This window comes from Anopheles darlingi, chromosome 2, assembly GCF_943734745.1.
Source record: "Anopheles darlingi chromosome 2, idAnoDarlMG_H_01, whole genome shotgun sequence".
Classification (NCBI taxonomy): domain Eukaryota; kingdom Metazoa; phylum Arthropoda; class Insecta; order Diptera; family Culicidae; genus Anopheles; species Anopheles darlingi.
The window spans coordinates 69,836,057-69,852,526 of record NC_064874.1 but is presented as its reverse complement, the minus strand read 5'-3'; the positions used below and the strand labels follow the sequence as shown (position 1 = coordinate 69,852,526).

The 16,470-nt window shown below is 47.2% G+C and overlaps 1 protein-coding gene across 1 annotated transcript in view; it reads right to left on the bottom strand.

Annotated features, from left to right (window-relative positions):
• Positions 1 to 10: 10 nt before the first annotated feature.
• Positions 11 to 16,470, bottom strand: part of LOC125952286 (protein MON2 homolog) — a 17,503-nt gene continuing 1,043 nt past the window's right edge. The window contains exons 2-8 of the mRNA XM_049681680.1: positions 4,289 to 7,195; positions 3,792 to 4,217; positions 2,956 to 3,722; positions 2,447 to 2,866; positions 1,884 to 2,381; positions 1,730 to 1,812; positions 11 to 1,662 (exon numbers count right to left, since the gene is read on the bottom strand). Of these exons, the coding sequence (XP_049537637.1) occupies positions 1,421 to 1,662; positions 1,730 to 1,812; positions 1,884 to 2,381; positions 2,447 to 2,866; positions 2,956 to 3,722; positions 3,792 to 4,217; positions 4,289 to 7,195 (5,343 nt within the window). The 3' untranslated portion in view covers positions 11 to 1,420. The remainder of the gene's footprint in view (positions 1,663 to 1,729; positions 1,813 to 1,883; positions 2,382 to 2,446; positions 2,867 to 2,955; positions 3,723 to 3,791; positions 4,218 to 4,288; positions 7,196 to 16,470) is intronic.

The following is a 16,470-nucleotide window of genomic DNA, read 5'->3' as shown; positions in this document are numbered from 1 at the left end:
TAGTGTTGCGTTAAGATTTTAAGTTCAATTTATTTCCTCTTTGTATCGTTTTACTTTCAACACAACCATGTAAGATGAATGTTTTGTTTAAATTTTGGTACTAGTAACTACCTTAAAGGGACGATGAAAGTGCGTTAGGAATCCAGGGGTAGGTATCTCTTTTGTTTACTCTGCATTTCCTCGAGCACAATGCTCGCGGACACGATGACGATTGCGATCCTCTTACACGGTGTATGTTGAAACTGATTACCTACGCCACTATCTATCGTGTGCGCGGAGTAGATGTGTGATATAATCGAAAGAATATATTGCAAAAGGAACTAACACGCACGACACAACAAGACGAACGTGGATTAAATACACAAATGGATGTCGTAATGAGTGCTACTCAAAAAGGAACTGCGATGCTGTTTTGTTTTTCAAATAAACAATTGTTTTATGCTTTTGGTTTTCCAGTTTTTTGCTTCTCTAATTGGCACCTCCATTTCAACCATATCGCCATTAACAACTACTACTACGAATTTGCTACAATAACTACTACCACTACTGCTATTACCTCTGCGGGTAGCAGATTAGAGAAAATTGAACTGGATTTTAGAAAGGCGTAACGTTTCGTACAGGAGCAACGGTTGGTCCGTGCTCCGTTATGGATAAGTATTGGCTTGTAATGCATCGAATAGAGAACGACATCTTATCTCGATTCAGTCTGAGTTTCAAAGAAGTGATAGTGGCGCAACGAATAGAAGGCCAGAAAACGGGAACAATGCTACGAGAGAAAAGTTTGGCTACGTTAATTAGGATTGCTTCATGCTACACCGCAATGTTGCTGCTACTACTGTTGCTATTATTTCCGAGGAGCATAATGATCGAGAAACCAGGCGTGGCACATTACGGGGACAGATAAGACCAACTGATAGTAGGCTGTGAATTGCAATGGTATGGTGATCCTTCCTTTCGCACTATGGGGTCGCTGGGATTCCTCTATTCTTTTGTTCCGGCGTAATAAAATGGTTTCTTTTAGTTCTGCTCTCGTTCGCTTTTGGCTAACTCTAACGAAAATATATCTGTATATATCTTACTCAAACAGCCGATGTTTTACTTCTTCTTTTTGTTTTACCCTCCCAAAACAGCATGCTATCTTTTGCTAAAACATAAAATGCTTCACCGCTCTGCTCGTTTCTCCTGTAGCGGCTACACACTTCTTCTCCTTCGGTTGACTTCTTATTGTTATTCACTTGCCCTGTGTCTCTCGTTGTCGTCTGATATCAAACAGGCACCGTTCCATTCCGCCGAGCGATTAACAGCGCCGGTTGCCAAAAACAGGGAATTATTGCAACAACCTCTAGACCAGCAACTTCATCAACAACCCGGAATCGTACCACATGAGGAAGAAGAGGCTGGAGGAGGTGCAGGACAGCAGCTAACAGTGGCTAATGCCGTTCGTGTTGGCGATCTCGTTGTTATTATTGGCCCGGCCCTGCCCACTACTGTTGGTCGTTGACTGACCAGTGGCGTCCTCTGCTGAACAGGGTGGCCGAAGAAGATCACAATACTGCAAGAGTGCTTCTCGTAGCGAGCGTGACACTTCCGCGGAACTGGTAGTAGTACAATCGACCAGATAGGGATAGAGGTTGATTAGCTGCTCCCAGGCGGTCGTACCAACTGTGGAACGTGAAGGGAAGAGTAATATTCTCAGAATGTATTTACCCGATCTTTAACGAAAACATACCTTTAGCTGGTGGAGCCTTCTTCATCGATATCACAAGTGTTGCAACGGCCTTTAAGACGAACGAAATCTCCGACAAGCGATACCTGTTGGCGAACGCACTTAGCCATTAGTTCTGCTACACATGCATCCTACATGAGGGGTTGTTGCTACTTACCTTGGAAGCGGAAACTTGCCACTCAATCGCTCGTCTTCGTTAAACTTTCTTAGAACTTCCTCAAAGCGATGCAACAGTGCGGTGATAGCGAGCTGTCCCGCAATGCCTCCCTCAATCGTAGCACCATTACTGCTACCATGGGCACTATTGTTGATGTTGTTATTGGCCGTGTTGCTATCCTTTTCGTTTCCAGAACCAGTCGCACCGTTTCGCACCCGATCATCCAGCAGCGAAAACTGTAGCAATGTTTCGAAGCACGTCTTGGCGAACTCTTCACGCAGCTTCAGTTCCGTCTCACAACCAGCGAACGGTGTGCTACCGGTGGTGGCCGAATGAATCGACCCTTTGTTCAGGATCACAACCGCATCCAAGATGAACTGTTGCGGTATCTCTTGGCTATGCGGCAGAATTTCATCGCGTATCAGCTCGATCACCTGACAATCGATCGTCTCGTCCAAGATAAGCTCATCCAGTCCACGGTCTTCCACGATGCAAACGCTGGAAATGGGTAGATTTCCTTGTTTTAAGTATGCCAGTGTCATATTCCCATCCCAACCATATACCTTTTCGTGAACAGAAACTGATCCAATGTGTCAGCCAAATCCTTCCACATCGGAGCGAACTGCTTCGGATACTGCCGTGCTACTGGCAGCCCTGTGTGCAGTACGCTAATCAGGCTTGATATTGCCAGCTTCCAGGTACTGGACGACATGCACTTATACTTGAGCGATAATGGCAGATGTAGTGCTTTAATGATCTCGTGCAGTATCTGACCCTCGATGACGGTCGGCTCGTGTGCGGTCTGCTGGTACAGTTTAACCGCTACCGCCAGCGCCTTCTCACCAAACGGAATGTAGTTCATGCTGACCCATTCCACGCCATTTGCATTGGCAGATGTTACCGGGTGTATCAGTCCTCCTCCCGTTGCAGAACCGCCATTGTTGGTACCCGCTCCGCTGCCACTCCGAGCGGTTTTCAGAGGTCTAGAAGCATGAAAAGCCACAAGAAAGCAGTAGTAACAAAGAAACAAAAAGTAACGCTCCTTACGCCGCTCCTTTTTCGATATGCTTACCTCGTTTCAATACGATCAAAGCTGGGCGGTGCACAAGCGAACTTACTGAAGCTTAGCAATTGCTTGAAGATGGCTGAAATCATGCTCTTGAGACCTGCCGTTTCCGATTTTGATCCACCGCCAATCGCCTCCTTTTGCAGTAACTCCATACAATCGAGTACACCATCGTGCAGTGGCGTAAGCAATGAATCCGAAATCGTCGACATAATATACGGTGTCGAATCGCTGTGCACCGGTACAGCTACAGCATTCATTAGCACCGCACACAGTTGCGTTAGGTCTTTGCTATTGAAGCGCGTTCGAATATGCTGGAACAGCGCCGGAAAGATGTGCACCAGCGCAGTAAGGAACGCTTGGCTGGGAATGTAAAGCTCATCTCCACCGTTGCCTCCACTACCAGTACCATTGCCACTTCCGATTTTATCAGAAGACTGTTCGGTCGTTGCGATCGTTGGAGGCTTCGTGCTTTCCGCCCCTATGTTCAACCAAACACGCCAAGCTACATTCCAAATATCGGCATCAGCAGCCCCTGAACCATCTATTGCTTTCGTCGTCGAAGAAGCATCGCCTGTACCAGTTGCCGCTACTGGAGGCGCAGTTCCACTCGGCGGTCGATTGTAAAGAATCTCCTGGAAAGACTTTAGTGCAGCCAGCGACACCTCATTGCTCTTGCTGAGGGCAGAATTTTCTATAAACTCCAACAGTAAGGCCCAGGCACGGGGAAAATCGCCCAACATTTGCAGCAAAGCACGTTTCGTGTTGAATACCTATAGATTAGAAAATGCAGGATGTTAATGTTGATGGTTGGGAGAGATTATGTTCACGTTATAGCTTACCCTCGAAACCCCAGACAACGTTAGGACTTGTGTTTCGGCCCACTGCTTCTGAGCCGTGTTGCGCGAATGATGGATAAGAATGTTGCCGCTTGTGTCCACCTTCTCGCTACTAGCACAGCTCGAGAGCGCACGCACTTTGTCCAGCAGAGGGAAGAGCACCTGCCACAGTACCGCTTGCCAGGTAGGAGGATTCAACAAAGCACCGTGAGCTGAGATGGTCGAGAAGAGGGTTTGACCAGCGGACTTTCTAACAGCCGGTCGTGGATCGACACAAAGATCACCGAGTCGAGCGTACAAACACATCCATAGTCTGTCAAAATGCGGCATGTTGAGAGTTCCGGGGAAGTCGGGCAGTACGGACATATCGTCGCAAACCGTTTGCGACAGTTTCTCCTGATTCTGGTTGAAGTAATCGGAAATGTTCCACTGCAAGAGCGACAAAGGAGGATGGATTAAAAACAGATTCTTCGAGCTATTCGTAGGCAATTAAAACTTACCATCAGTCCGACTGCGGTTAACGAAATGTTGAGTTCCTGTGTCTGCGAGCCAAACTTGGCCGCCGTATTTACGCACAATGGTAAACAGCGCCATGGCATCACCGGCAGAAAGTCGGTTACAACCAGTTGTAAGCACTGGAAGGCGATACGGATCAAAGCTTCCCCATGATGATCGTTAACTGCACCGATAATACCGAGCACGAGGGGCCATCCGTGAGATAGCGTTTCTCCGGCCCCATTCAACACGAGCAACACACAGTCCAGCTGCCGCTGTCGCACGTCACCATGCGGCACTGACGAAAGCTCGGCCAGTGGTCCAAGCAGTAGGGTTTGTAGTTTTAGATTTTCCTTCAACGGACGCTCATACTTATACTGCAGGGCGGCCTTCACTAAGTACGTGATCGCTTCGACACCCCATTCACGCATACGAATATGCGGATGCTGGCAGATCTCGAGCAGATGATTCGTGAGCGGACGCCACAGTACCTCAATGCGCGAAAGATTCACCAGACCCGTTTCGAGCAACTTGGCTACAGCAAACAGTGATGGTTCGCGATTGTTGTAGGCCAGTTCCATCGCTTCATGGGACAGCTTGCAGAGCGCATCGATAAGATGATGCAGGGCAACGTCGTCCAAATACTGGCTGGCTTCGAACAGTTGGCTCAACATCGTCGACAGGACAGGCAAATCGGTCATAACCTGCGTGATAGAGTTGGCATCGGTCGGTGGTTTCTGTACCGCCTGCAAGCTACCACCAGTCGAAGGTTTCAAACCCAGGATCCAGGCAAGATGCTGCAGCGTTGTGAGTACGATGTGCCACGAGCTGCCGAGGATACTTCCATGACAGTGCGCCAGATGTAGCACCGAACGCATGCATTGCAGATTTTTGGCCGTCAACAGTACCGGGCCCTGATGAGCACCGATCGGAAGCGAGGATGTCGGCAAAGGCGTACCAACGGCCACCACTGGGTGACGCTGCTGTTGTTGCTGTTGCTGCTGTTGCTGATGATGCTGTTGCTGCTGATCGAACTCACCATAACCGCCACCGTGAAACAGTCCAGCTGCCCCGAACTCATGCCCACCATGGCGGTACGGGGCTTTCGTTTGATTCGCCCCTTGATAGTTCACGTTCAGGACGGAGAGCGCATAGTGCGGCGGGAGCGACGCACGACACAGGGCCGTGATAAAGGCATCACGTGACGTGTGTAACTCGAGCAGCCCACACAATGCCGCATAGCTTTGTATCGCTTTCAGGACACTCTCCGTCGATGATTCATCCGTTGCTGCATCAATTAGTGGCCCAAGTGCCGTCAGCAATCCCATCCAACTCGAGTGAATCAGCTGAATATGAAGCGCCTTATCTGCCTCACTGACGCGCTGCGGATAGGGCAGGGGATGCTCCTCGCCGAGTTGCGACGGTCCCTGGATCGAGAGCGATATCGAGCGCACGATATCCAGTAGACAAGCGTACGCCACTGAGATACCGTACCCGTCCGGTATCGGTGGTGGTTCCATCTTGTCCAACATCTCAAGGAACGTTGCCTTCGATTGGCCACTGGGAAAGGTAACGACGAGGGGCAGAAATACGCCACGAAAAATGAAACCAGGTTGAGGTGAAATGCCTGGTCCCACAGGCAGACCACCCATCAGTTGTGATTGCTGGCCGGTGCCACCAATTCCTCCACCAACCCCTGCGCTACCATTGCCACCACCGGTAGCACCCCCACCGGCTGAAAGTGATGAGCTCAGCAGCTGCGGGTTAACGAACAAGCTCTGCACATACGTTCCGAGCGAATTGATAATGTCCTGGAATATGTTGGTCGCATGATCCTTAAGATCGTAACACCGGCAGAACGAGATCAGCAGCTCCGGCTGGATGGTCATTTTGTGCAGCACCTCGAGTGCCAGTGATCGCTGCCAGGCCGGTTTATCGGGGTCGAGGAATTTCACAATCAACGAAAGGAAGATCTCGCACTCCGTCACTAGCAGGGCGTGATACTTCTGGATCAGTATGGAGACGACGCGCAACAGTCGCATACTTATCGGGAAGTATGGTTTATCGTGCGGTGCCCCTGCTTGTGCACCGCCAGCTCCACCAACTGCGGCACCGACCTGCGGTGTTGTCACGGATCGATACTTGATGTTGGGTGAGAACAGCTTGATCACCAGCGCACATACACGCTCCTTGAGCAGAAAACTAAACTCCGGATTACGGTAAAACACGGACGTGTACTGCGTCAGCACGGACTCAAGCAACTCCAGGCCAAACGTTCTGGTCATCTCCGTCATGCCCAGCAACCAGTACGGTTGATCGGCGTTCACCAGCTGAACGAGATCCTGAAAGAGCAGGAAAGCATCCGCAGCACACGGTGGCAATCCTTTCGGCGCTACACCCGTCGCTAGCTTCAGCTCCTCCAGATTCACCTCACGCCGTTCCGTATCGGCCGCATTCGATGAGGCATTCAATTCGGCTTCCGTCTCGGCCACGACACGCTCGAACACTAGGGAAACCAGCTGTCGCACCGTTGCTCCGGCCGTATTTATCGTCGTCGAATCCTTCGTGAAGTGTAGCCGAAAGCAGAGGACCAGTGTTTTGGCCAGTGTTTCACCGTGCACGACCGTGTTGGTGGTGAGCAGCAGCGTGACACTCTGTAGTACCTTCACCTCCTCCGTTCCATTCTCCATCAGCATCCAGAGCGTGTCGGTGATGTAGCGGGCACCTTTCTGGTCCACGACCTGCTGCGTTATCAACCGTTGCATCATGCCGAGGCAGAACTTGATAATCTTCAGATCCTTCGACTCGCAACCCTGCACCAGCGGGTACAGTATTTGATTCACCACATAGTACACCGGTGTCTGTGGGTTAGCGCCGGCTGCCTTCAGCTTCAGTATCGCTTCCTCACATGACTGCAATCGGAGTGGAAAGAGAGACAGAGATAGAAAGGAGGATTAAAATCGGATGCGGAAACACATTTCTCGTCGTCAAACAATCCCATCCGCACAGTGAACATGCGAACAGCAAGCGACAAATCGCCGGAAAACACCTGGAAATTGTGGAATACCACCATATCCCCAAACCCACCCATCCAAAGCAACGAAGGGGACACAAACAATGGCAAAGATTAACGCCCCAGAACATTGGGCCTAATTAGCATACAACAAGATTTCCATGCTCTCTGCTTTCGCCACTTAGAACAACGAATCGCAAAACCCCGCCAACAGTGTACCGGGAATGCCGGTGGTGAAACGACGACCACAAAAAGCTGTGGAGTTACCGTCGAGCACGCAGTTGTTGCCGGTGAAATCTGGCTGCTTGCTAGCCGGAAGGATGTGAAAAGTGCTGGAAAATGCCGCGATGCCGGGAAAACAAAGAATAAAAAAATAAAACAGAATGAGAGAGCAAGCATTTGTCGGTGCAGCAGCAGCACAGTTGCGTGCGTTTACAGGTTGGCGCAAACCGTCCGCTCAACCCACAAATAGTGAAAATCTCTTGTTATTCCACTTCCATTGTACTCCTATACTCGGTTTGCAAGCGTTTGTGTGCGCAGATAGGTAGACAGTGGTTTGCGGATTGAAGGGTGGCATAATCGTTCGCGTCTCTCTATTTGTCATTCGGAGGATGATGAACAACGTCAACCGGTGCGAGCTACCACTACCGTGCCACTCCGGAGGTATGATGATGATTTATACGACTGGTAGGTAGGAGGCGATGAAAGTGATTTTAAAACCAACATTACAGCGTACGAACAATGCCACCCGCAATGATTCACAAGTGGAAAGTTATTATGCTCAAGAGCATGTACTAGAGTCAGCCGACACGTGTTTTAATGATATTAAAGCCTTTCCATGATACTATAATCCCATGTGATGTACGTTCTATGATAGATGATGATAAGAAGCAACAGAATAGTAAAAAAAATGTGCGAAATTTTAATTTAAAAAGTATCATTTAAGATGAGGATTTTTGGACGATGATCGCTACATTGTGCTGCGACATACTGTTTATTCCACAATTAGATTGAATTAGTTGTATCGTAAGTGCATTAAATGTCCATATAACAATTCGAAATAGACAAATTATTACGATAAATTTTCCCCTAACCAAGTTTATCTTACTTCTTTTTTTCAGATATATTAGAACGCACAAACTGTACGTTTAACTGACTTCGTGGAATGATTAAAAATTGAACAACAATTTATTATTATTTTATTACTATTACAATCAACTCTGGCTTCCATCAAACTATTATTTTTTACCAAAATATCCCAAATATATCAATTTTTACGAAAAACATAGTCTTACTCTAGCGTAGGTAGATAGCGCTAGGAATAGTAATGAGCTGACAAAACTGATTATGATCGTTATCACTGAAAGAAACTGCGTTATATTGTGAAAACATTCGACAAAGAATTTGAGGTTTTTTCACAAAACAATTATAACTGTGAACGTGCGCACTGTTGTTGCAGGCACGCCATAGCACACACAATCGAATCCACGACCATTTACCGTCTGTCAGCCAACCGAAAGTGTTTTCGGCTGTTGGATAGCGCAGAGTCGGACGGTGATGCAACGCCTACGAACAATTTGTTCCGTACGCACCGTTGATCCATTATTCAATTAACTTCCGTAAATTCCCAGCAAGACCGCGCGTCAAACAGCAAAGAACCATGCGGTCATAAATTGCACCGTATTTTTGTGTACACTACTACTCCATGCAATCGTATCGGCGAGCACTGCACCGGCGGGTTGGTGGGAAGGCGGTACTGTACTGCCAAACGGATTGCAGCACAGTTTTCGATGAAGGAGTAAATCGAGCGAAAGCCATGACAAATACGATGATGATGATGATGCATTTCCCATTCTCTGTATTCGTTTCGACCCCAGGCATTCCGGAAGAGATGGCAATTATTCTCCAACCGGGCATTTTCATTCTTCATTCCTGGCTGAGCGATACCGATGGAAATGCATCCACGGGCGAGAGTGAGATGGAAAGGATTGCTTATAAATTCATTCTTTTCAATGCCCCAAGCCAACAAGGTGCAGCAACTTTATCCACAAAAGTCGACAGCATGTAGTAAGGGTTGGATCATAAATTCTGAATTTATGACGATACAAAATGCATGCCTTTACAATCCTGCCAAATGGGAAGAACATCTTGGTACGAGCTCGACTTCTTCGTTCTAGACGTAAAGCAAATGAGGCACGTGTTGTTTCGATCGATTTCAACACACACATCGCCCCAAGGATAGGAAAGATCTAATCCCTTGCAGGAGCACCAGTAACAACAGCAACACCGACCGGGGAAACCTACCCGTTCAAAAACAAGCAAACAGTATTAACTCAACAAACACCCATTAAGATTGGGCGCGTTACACGCGTGTATGAGTCTTCCGCAAGATAAACATATTAAGGACACCGTTCCCGAACGCGGAACAGCTCCAATCCTGATTACACATAATATTCCCTCATTGAGGATAGCGGTAGCGGAAGCACCACGGCAACTCACGGATATGATTAATTCAGTCAACGATTAATGTATGATCACGTTTCACGCGTCTTCACGACAAACCATCCACCCTCCATTTGGTCGCGGGCGTTCGGCAGCTAATGCTAATGGTAATCGCAATTCATTAGGCTTCTTCCATCCAAGCAGCGGTAGTGGAAGTTCGAGGCATTTAATTGCTTCACCACTTGAGCCAACCACTTCAAGGCATTCGGCCCCGCAGGAACCGATGGAACAGAACTGATTTCTAGCACATTTCCCCTAAGCCCTTTGTGTGGCAGGGAAGGTTCCACCGGAAGAAGTGTTTCCTGGAGTGAAGAGCAAATTTGCACATTTTCCAATCGAAATTTGTCAACACACACGCAGACAAACTCGTGTTACCAGCGTAGTCACATTTGATCATTTATTTAAGTTTCGAAACACACAAACACCCCACTCCATGGGTCGATTACTTGGTGATAAGTCATCCGTAAGGAATTGTTTCTTGCCTGCTACCGAGCCTTTTATGAGGAAAAAACTTCACCTTATCCCCTTTCGGACAACGGATCTCCAGTGAGAAACAATACACTTTCCTGCAAGATTCTCTAACGAAATTTGTTACGACAAGCGAAAGAAAACGAATTTAGTGCCCCTGCCAGAAATACGGTGTTTCCCCTACATGGGCTTCTTCTTCCGCTTGGCACGGTGTAGTAGAACCTAATTTACGTGCTCATGATGTACGGTCGGAGAGCTTTAGAAGGGCGAGCGTATAGCGTGGTACAGCACAGTACAGCAAGGCACTGAACGGCAGGCAAGCATGCACGGTTGGCTGCATTTGAAGTAATTACTTCTTCGCGCACAAACGACGGCAGAATGGTTTGGCGGAAGCATAGCGAAATGATGCCCGGAAACACATCATGCATCCACAGCATCCGTTTCTACCCATGAAGGCGCTATTCAAGACGTTACGTTACGACCGAGTAATGATGCTTTAAACGCCGGCTACAAAGCATATTACGGTCTCGCATTCTCGTCCTTCCAAGTCATTCCAAGCGGTATCTCAATCCGTTGCAAGGAGGTATTAAAGAAAACGTATTAGGACATTAATTAACATTAATTTGTATTCGAACTGACGTTCCAAGCAGGATACAGGAAAACTTTTGAGTGTTTTGAAACTGTAACGCTGAAACCAACACCGAAAGACACACTTGATATTCGCCTCCGCTGCGAAGCCTTTCTGCACACCTATTATCACCGGAATCGGTTCCACAAACTCTGTTGAACGATTTACAAACAGAAGGCCATTTTGTTGCGCACATTCCGATGAAATTGCGAAACACACCTTTCCACAAGGAAATAGCCATTGGTTTCGAGGAAAATTTTAATTAATTCCACACAACTTTTCTCATTTTCTCGTCCCCCAAAAACAAAGCGATGCAAGAGCGATGGTTTTAGTTAGAACGATTGTTGCAATGTTCCATTAAATCGTTCCCCGTTCACAACAATGGCGGAAGCGACCGTAACAATGAACGGTGGTGTGCTAGGGTCCGGCTTGATATCATAATCGTTTCCGTGATTCATAAAATCCTTCCTCGATCCTGCACCAACCACACGCAGGAAACACAACGGGGACGATCCGAAGCAACAAAGTAAGACCACAAATTCCTGCGGTAGGAGAAGTAGTGCTTGCCGGTGTGCTTATCACGCTTATGTTGCCAAACATGGGCAGAGCAACCAGAAGTGCCAGGGCGGGGACTACTATCGGGATACCAACCTTCCGGTGGTGTGACCTCGGTTCGGCTACCGGTCCGGGTATCGCCGGTTGCCGTCTGGTGTCGTCTAATAATTAAATGCCCACACGTCTACGGGATGCTTTACGACCGCTGGGCACGCAGAGCCATCAGCTACGGTGAACAACTGTGGATTAGATTGGGCGAAACCAGAGGAGCCCGTACCCATCGGCGGGCTTGTCCCGGTGTTGCCGCGCTACACTAACCACCACCATCGACAGCCGGTGAGGCCAGTGGTTTGGAGACAACACTCCTCTGTCACCCCCCAAGAATCCAACCAACGCTGTGCAGCAGAGGAGCGGATACAAAATGAGCGATTTTGAATCATGACAAACATGGGCATTGTCGTTGTGGCTCGGTTTTGTGTACTGGTAGCACGGGAGTGGTGTTATGATAAAAGGGTTTACCCATGTTTAAGCCAAGTAAACGAATGGTGACAGATAGTTGGCATATGGTGGAGCTCATCGGATTATCTGGCGATGTAATAATTGCCACATATGTGCGGTTTTGCGGAACGTGTAATTAGTACATCAACGGAACGGTATCAACCGCGGGAATACCTCCAACAAACCCGTGCCCATGTCCTCACGTCGCTCTGTATTTCGTACAGCAATATATGCACGGTAATGTACTGGATCCTGAATTTTTAAACAACCGAAACATCGTCCTTTTTAATGAGCGAACTAATATATATTCATAGATTTAATTTTTAAACACCGTCGTTTACCCGGTCGCTGTTTATAAAATTATACAGGTAAATGTTCTTGATGCTAAAGCATAACTTGCGGATGAGTAATGTTGATAAAGATAATTTAAATTAAAATCTAATTTAAATTGGCAAGAAATAAATCTCTTTTAAAAACAAAACTCCCAATATTAGAAACTATTTCCATAACCTTATTCTATGAACATACAACACAGAGTTTTCGCTAGCTATCTTTTATAAGATTGTGAAAAATATTACAGAACAGCTGATAAAAGATAGACAAATTGCGTCTATATAAAGATGCAACACTAAAAAATAATGTGTGACACTAAAATGTCGCTAGAGTCATCATATCGAGATTGATTTCATTATTATTATGAAGTGATCTACACGATGCTTACTTAACTTAAATAAATATAATAACTGGAATTGTCATCATCACTGAACGCACAATATCATAGCAAGGGATTGTAAAGTGACTAAAATACAAGAATGTTGCGTGCTAAATATAGATGTAACTGTCAGCTAAACATAGATTTTGGATGTAAGTCAATTTATCGCTTTACGAAGCTGTACATATACATCATCAAAAATTCAAAACCAAATCCTCATGCCCCAAACAGACGTTCTAACGTATCCCCCCATCGTCGGTCATCAGTAATAAGGATCATCATTTCACCAAAGGATTAGGGTCATAAGACAAACATAACTGGGCCACCGTTGATAACCATTCCATCATTGTCACCATCACCGTACGTCCCTTCTTCTCCAGTTTTCCAACCCCCCAGGGCAGCTAATTATGCGCATCGCTTAACAAAAAGCTAAACCATGTAAAGCAGATCATGACGTGATGAACCTTTTTCCCGTGTTGGCCGACGGTAAAGCTCATCTATATCGGTAAGATCTTGTTAAAGAATTGAAACCGAAAAGGGAAACAAAAGACCAAAACAAAAAGACAATCAAACCGCAAACCGTCGAGCGAGGACCCACTTTTCCATTTGACGATAAGGATATTTACGGAACGTAGTGGCGGAACGGTTTAGGGTGTGCCACATGTGCTTCCCACCTACTCGACCTTCATCATGGCCAGAAGTTTGAATCGTCGCAATGGAACACCACCAAAGGATGAGCAACGACTACAGACAATAGCTTCGTCGGAAGGCAAGAGATTCGTGTCCTGCCAGACCAATTGTGGTGGAAAATATCACTGGCCAGAGTGGAATGACGCGACATTCGCACTCGGCTCATCCGTCAGGGGGCAGAAAGTGACGATCCTTAACGAAGACAACAACAAAAACCATTCTCCAACACGGATCGGATTTGGTCTGGTTAGTGTCCTCTGGGTCTTGGTCGCGCGCTTCCGCTCCGAAAGACTTTTTGGAAAGGATTTTGACTTCCATCGGCAGAGTAGAGGACGACGGTGATGGCAACGAAGCAAGAAATAATATTGCCAACCACGGAATCACAGATCTGATTGAATAAAACAGATGACGGAGCGGAGGGTGAAATAAACCGCCCCTCTCTCTCTCTCTCTCTCTGTCTGCTCTCGGTACATTGTGTGGCCTTTTATCGATGTTTCGGTCGGTTGGTTGGTCGGTCGGTCGGTTGGTCGGTTGGAGACGCTTTTCTATTTATTTTGTGGTTTATCGGTATTTTTCACTTCCCTAAAACGTGTCCCTTACCACGTCTACAGCGTGTTTGTGGTTTCTCCTTAGCTTTCCCGCCTGACACCAAACCCCACGAACACCGGCCGGAAAGCCGGTTGCCAACCGGAACCTCCCGTAAAGCTTTTAAGAATCTGAAGCTCAATAGGTATGGTGTGCGCTATGTGCGGCTGTCACAAAACCGAAAGAATGGCCAAAGTGTGCTGTGGAAAGGCAACCGGAAACGTTCCCTACTTTTGCACTTTCGATTGGGAGGCACGGGAGCGGTGCGGGGAGGGGTTTCCTTCGGCACAACATCGTAGTAGTATACCTCGCAAACTACACTTTTCCAGCCGGCCAACAACTAGCCTCTAACAGTTGCAGCTAATGGTCGCTCATGGTTCCGGTTGGCAATTAAACTTTCAATGACTTTACAACCGTGTCCTGGCCGCATAAGAAGCGTGCAACTCCGAGGAGAAGAAGTGTCGCTACTCGTACCAACATCTCTCTCTTTCTCTCGCTATGCTCCACAGCCAATCGCAGCGAGGTCCCCCATTGTTAATGGCGACACGAAGGAGAAGAACTTTCTCTAACAAGTGCTACACTCCACGACCATTTAGCAAAGTATTTGAATAATTAATTATAATTAAATTGTAGACGAGCCGCACATACGTGTATGTGTGTGTGTGTGCTATCGCCACTGGTGATGGTGTATGCGGTGATCTGTATGCGGTGTGTCCCCTACTGTGTCGGCATTCCTGACGATGTAGCGCGCTGCGAGCTCGCTGCAGAGTTATTACATTACACAATGCGGATGGATCCAACTTTCGAGCCAATGTTATTTCGATCAATTAAGCGGCCCATTTTTGGTATGAACGATAGTGGGACCGCTCCCACGGGAAAGCAAACAAATCATATGTGATGTTATGCTATGCAGTTTCCTGCATAGTGCCACCAACGCGCGTTAATGGGGTTGTTCGTGTTCCGCCGAGTTTGTTCTAAATTTGAAAATAACCATCCTAGTAAAGAGCGAATGTCCGGTTGCCAATTTCATGGATAAATATTGAATCAGATAGCTCGGGTTCACCGGGGTGGGGCCGGCAAATTATCCCATCCCATGACCGCGTCCTCACCATTATCGCCCGCCCGTTCTAGCGCCATCGCTTTCGTTAGCCACCGGTGGTCGCGATAATAGGTGGGAGGCCTTAGTGGGTTACCCACGGTATAGGATCCCGCAAGACCGGCCCAACTAGATGCTGGACTAATTTAGTAAAACTGCCAAAAGGGTGTGTTTTCGTTGAGCTGCCGAGTCGAGGGAATAACAGCTGCTACCAGACCAGACGGGATAGCAACGGGTCCCCGGAGCGAGAGAAGCTAAACCCGGTAGGGTTTCGGTTAATCTAATTTATAATCCGCAACAATGTTCTTACTATTTTGAAACCCACCCTGCCCTGCCTAGTAAACCTATTTCACCGGCACAACGAGCGATGCTGACCCTTTGGTCACCCCCCATTTTACAGCTGCCAGCCGTTACTGTGTCCAGTAAACATGGCCATAGCGCACATGCTGGCAGCCTAGACCATGCCCTCTCATTGCCCGCACTGGGTGAAGTCAGTGTGTGTATGCATGGCAGTGAATGAAATGGTAAATATTTTAACAGAAATAATCATTTTAATTAACCGGACGCGCTACATTCAGAAGGCGAATGACTAAAAGGCTGGCAGGATCTACTCGTCCGTTTTGCTGTGCAACACTATCATTTTGGGTAATTTTAAATTCGATTAAAATTCATCCGGTTTGCTTGCCTGTGAAATGATCCACCATCATTTCACGATAGCACACCCCAGGATCCTCCATCCGAAGCTGTGGCTGACATACTGATAAAAATTAACCGCCATCCAATGAACACCGGGAACACCGGGATGGCTTATGGGTTTCGTGAGACTGTTTGATTCCGTGGCGGGTGAAAAGCAAATTTGCACAAATGATTTAAGGCGGGTGCTGACATCCAGCGGCGATGCGAAAAGGGATTCGGCTAAACGGGCACGAAGCGAGTCGTAAATTTAGTCAATCGACCATCGCGTTCTGTTTGTTTCCCAGTCATCAATGTTGATACAGACACGCGATAAATTTCCGCGTACCCGTTGCTAAAATGTTGCGCTTAGCTCTGCACCGAAAGCAGATAGCAGGTTGGTTCCCTGCCATGGCTACTTTGTGGAAACGATGCACTACACAGCGTGCACTTGAGGTGAAGTGGGTTTTGTGCCCATCGAGGGGATGGCAAAATCATAAAAAAATCTCTTATCTCTTTTAATCGCTTTTGATATTTCAAAAGTTATAAAAACATTTGAAATTGCCATAATATTTGCACGAAAAGTAATTCGTTTACCTTCGTTGGACGTAAAATTCAATAATGGATTTTCTCTTCCAGGCACCTTTCTAGCCAGCTCAGGCGCCTCACTCGAGAGTGCTACGCGTGCTATCATTTTATCAGTTTACACAAGTGTCGTGTTTCGATGATTAATAATGGATCGAAGAGTATTCGTTGATTTTGAGACAG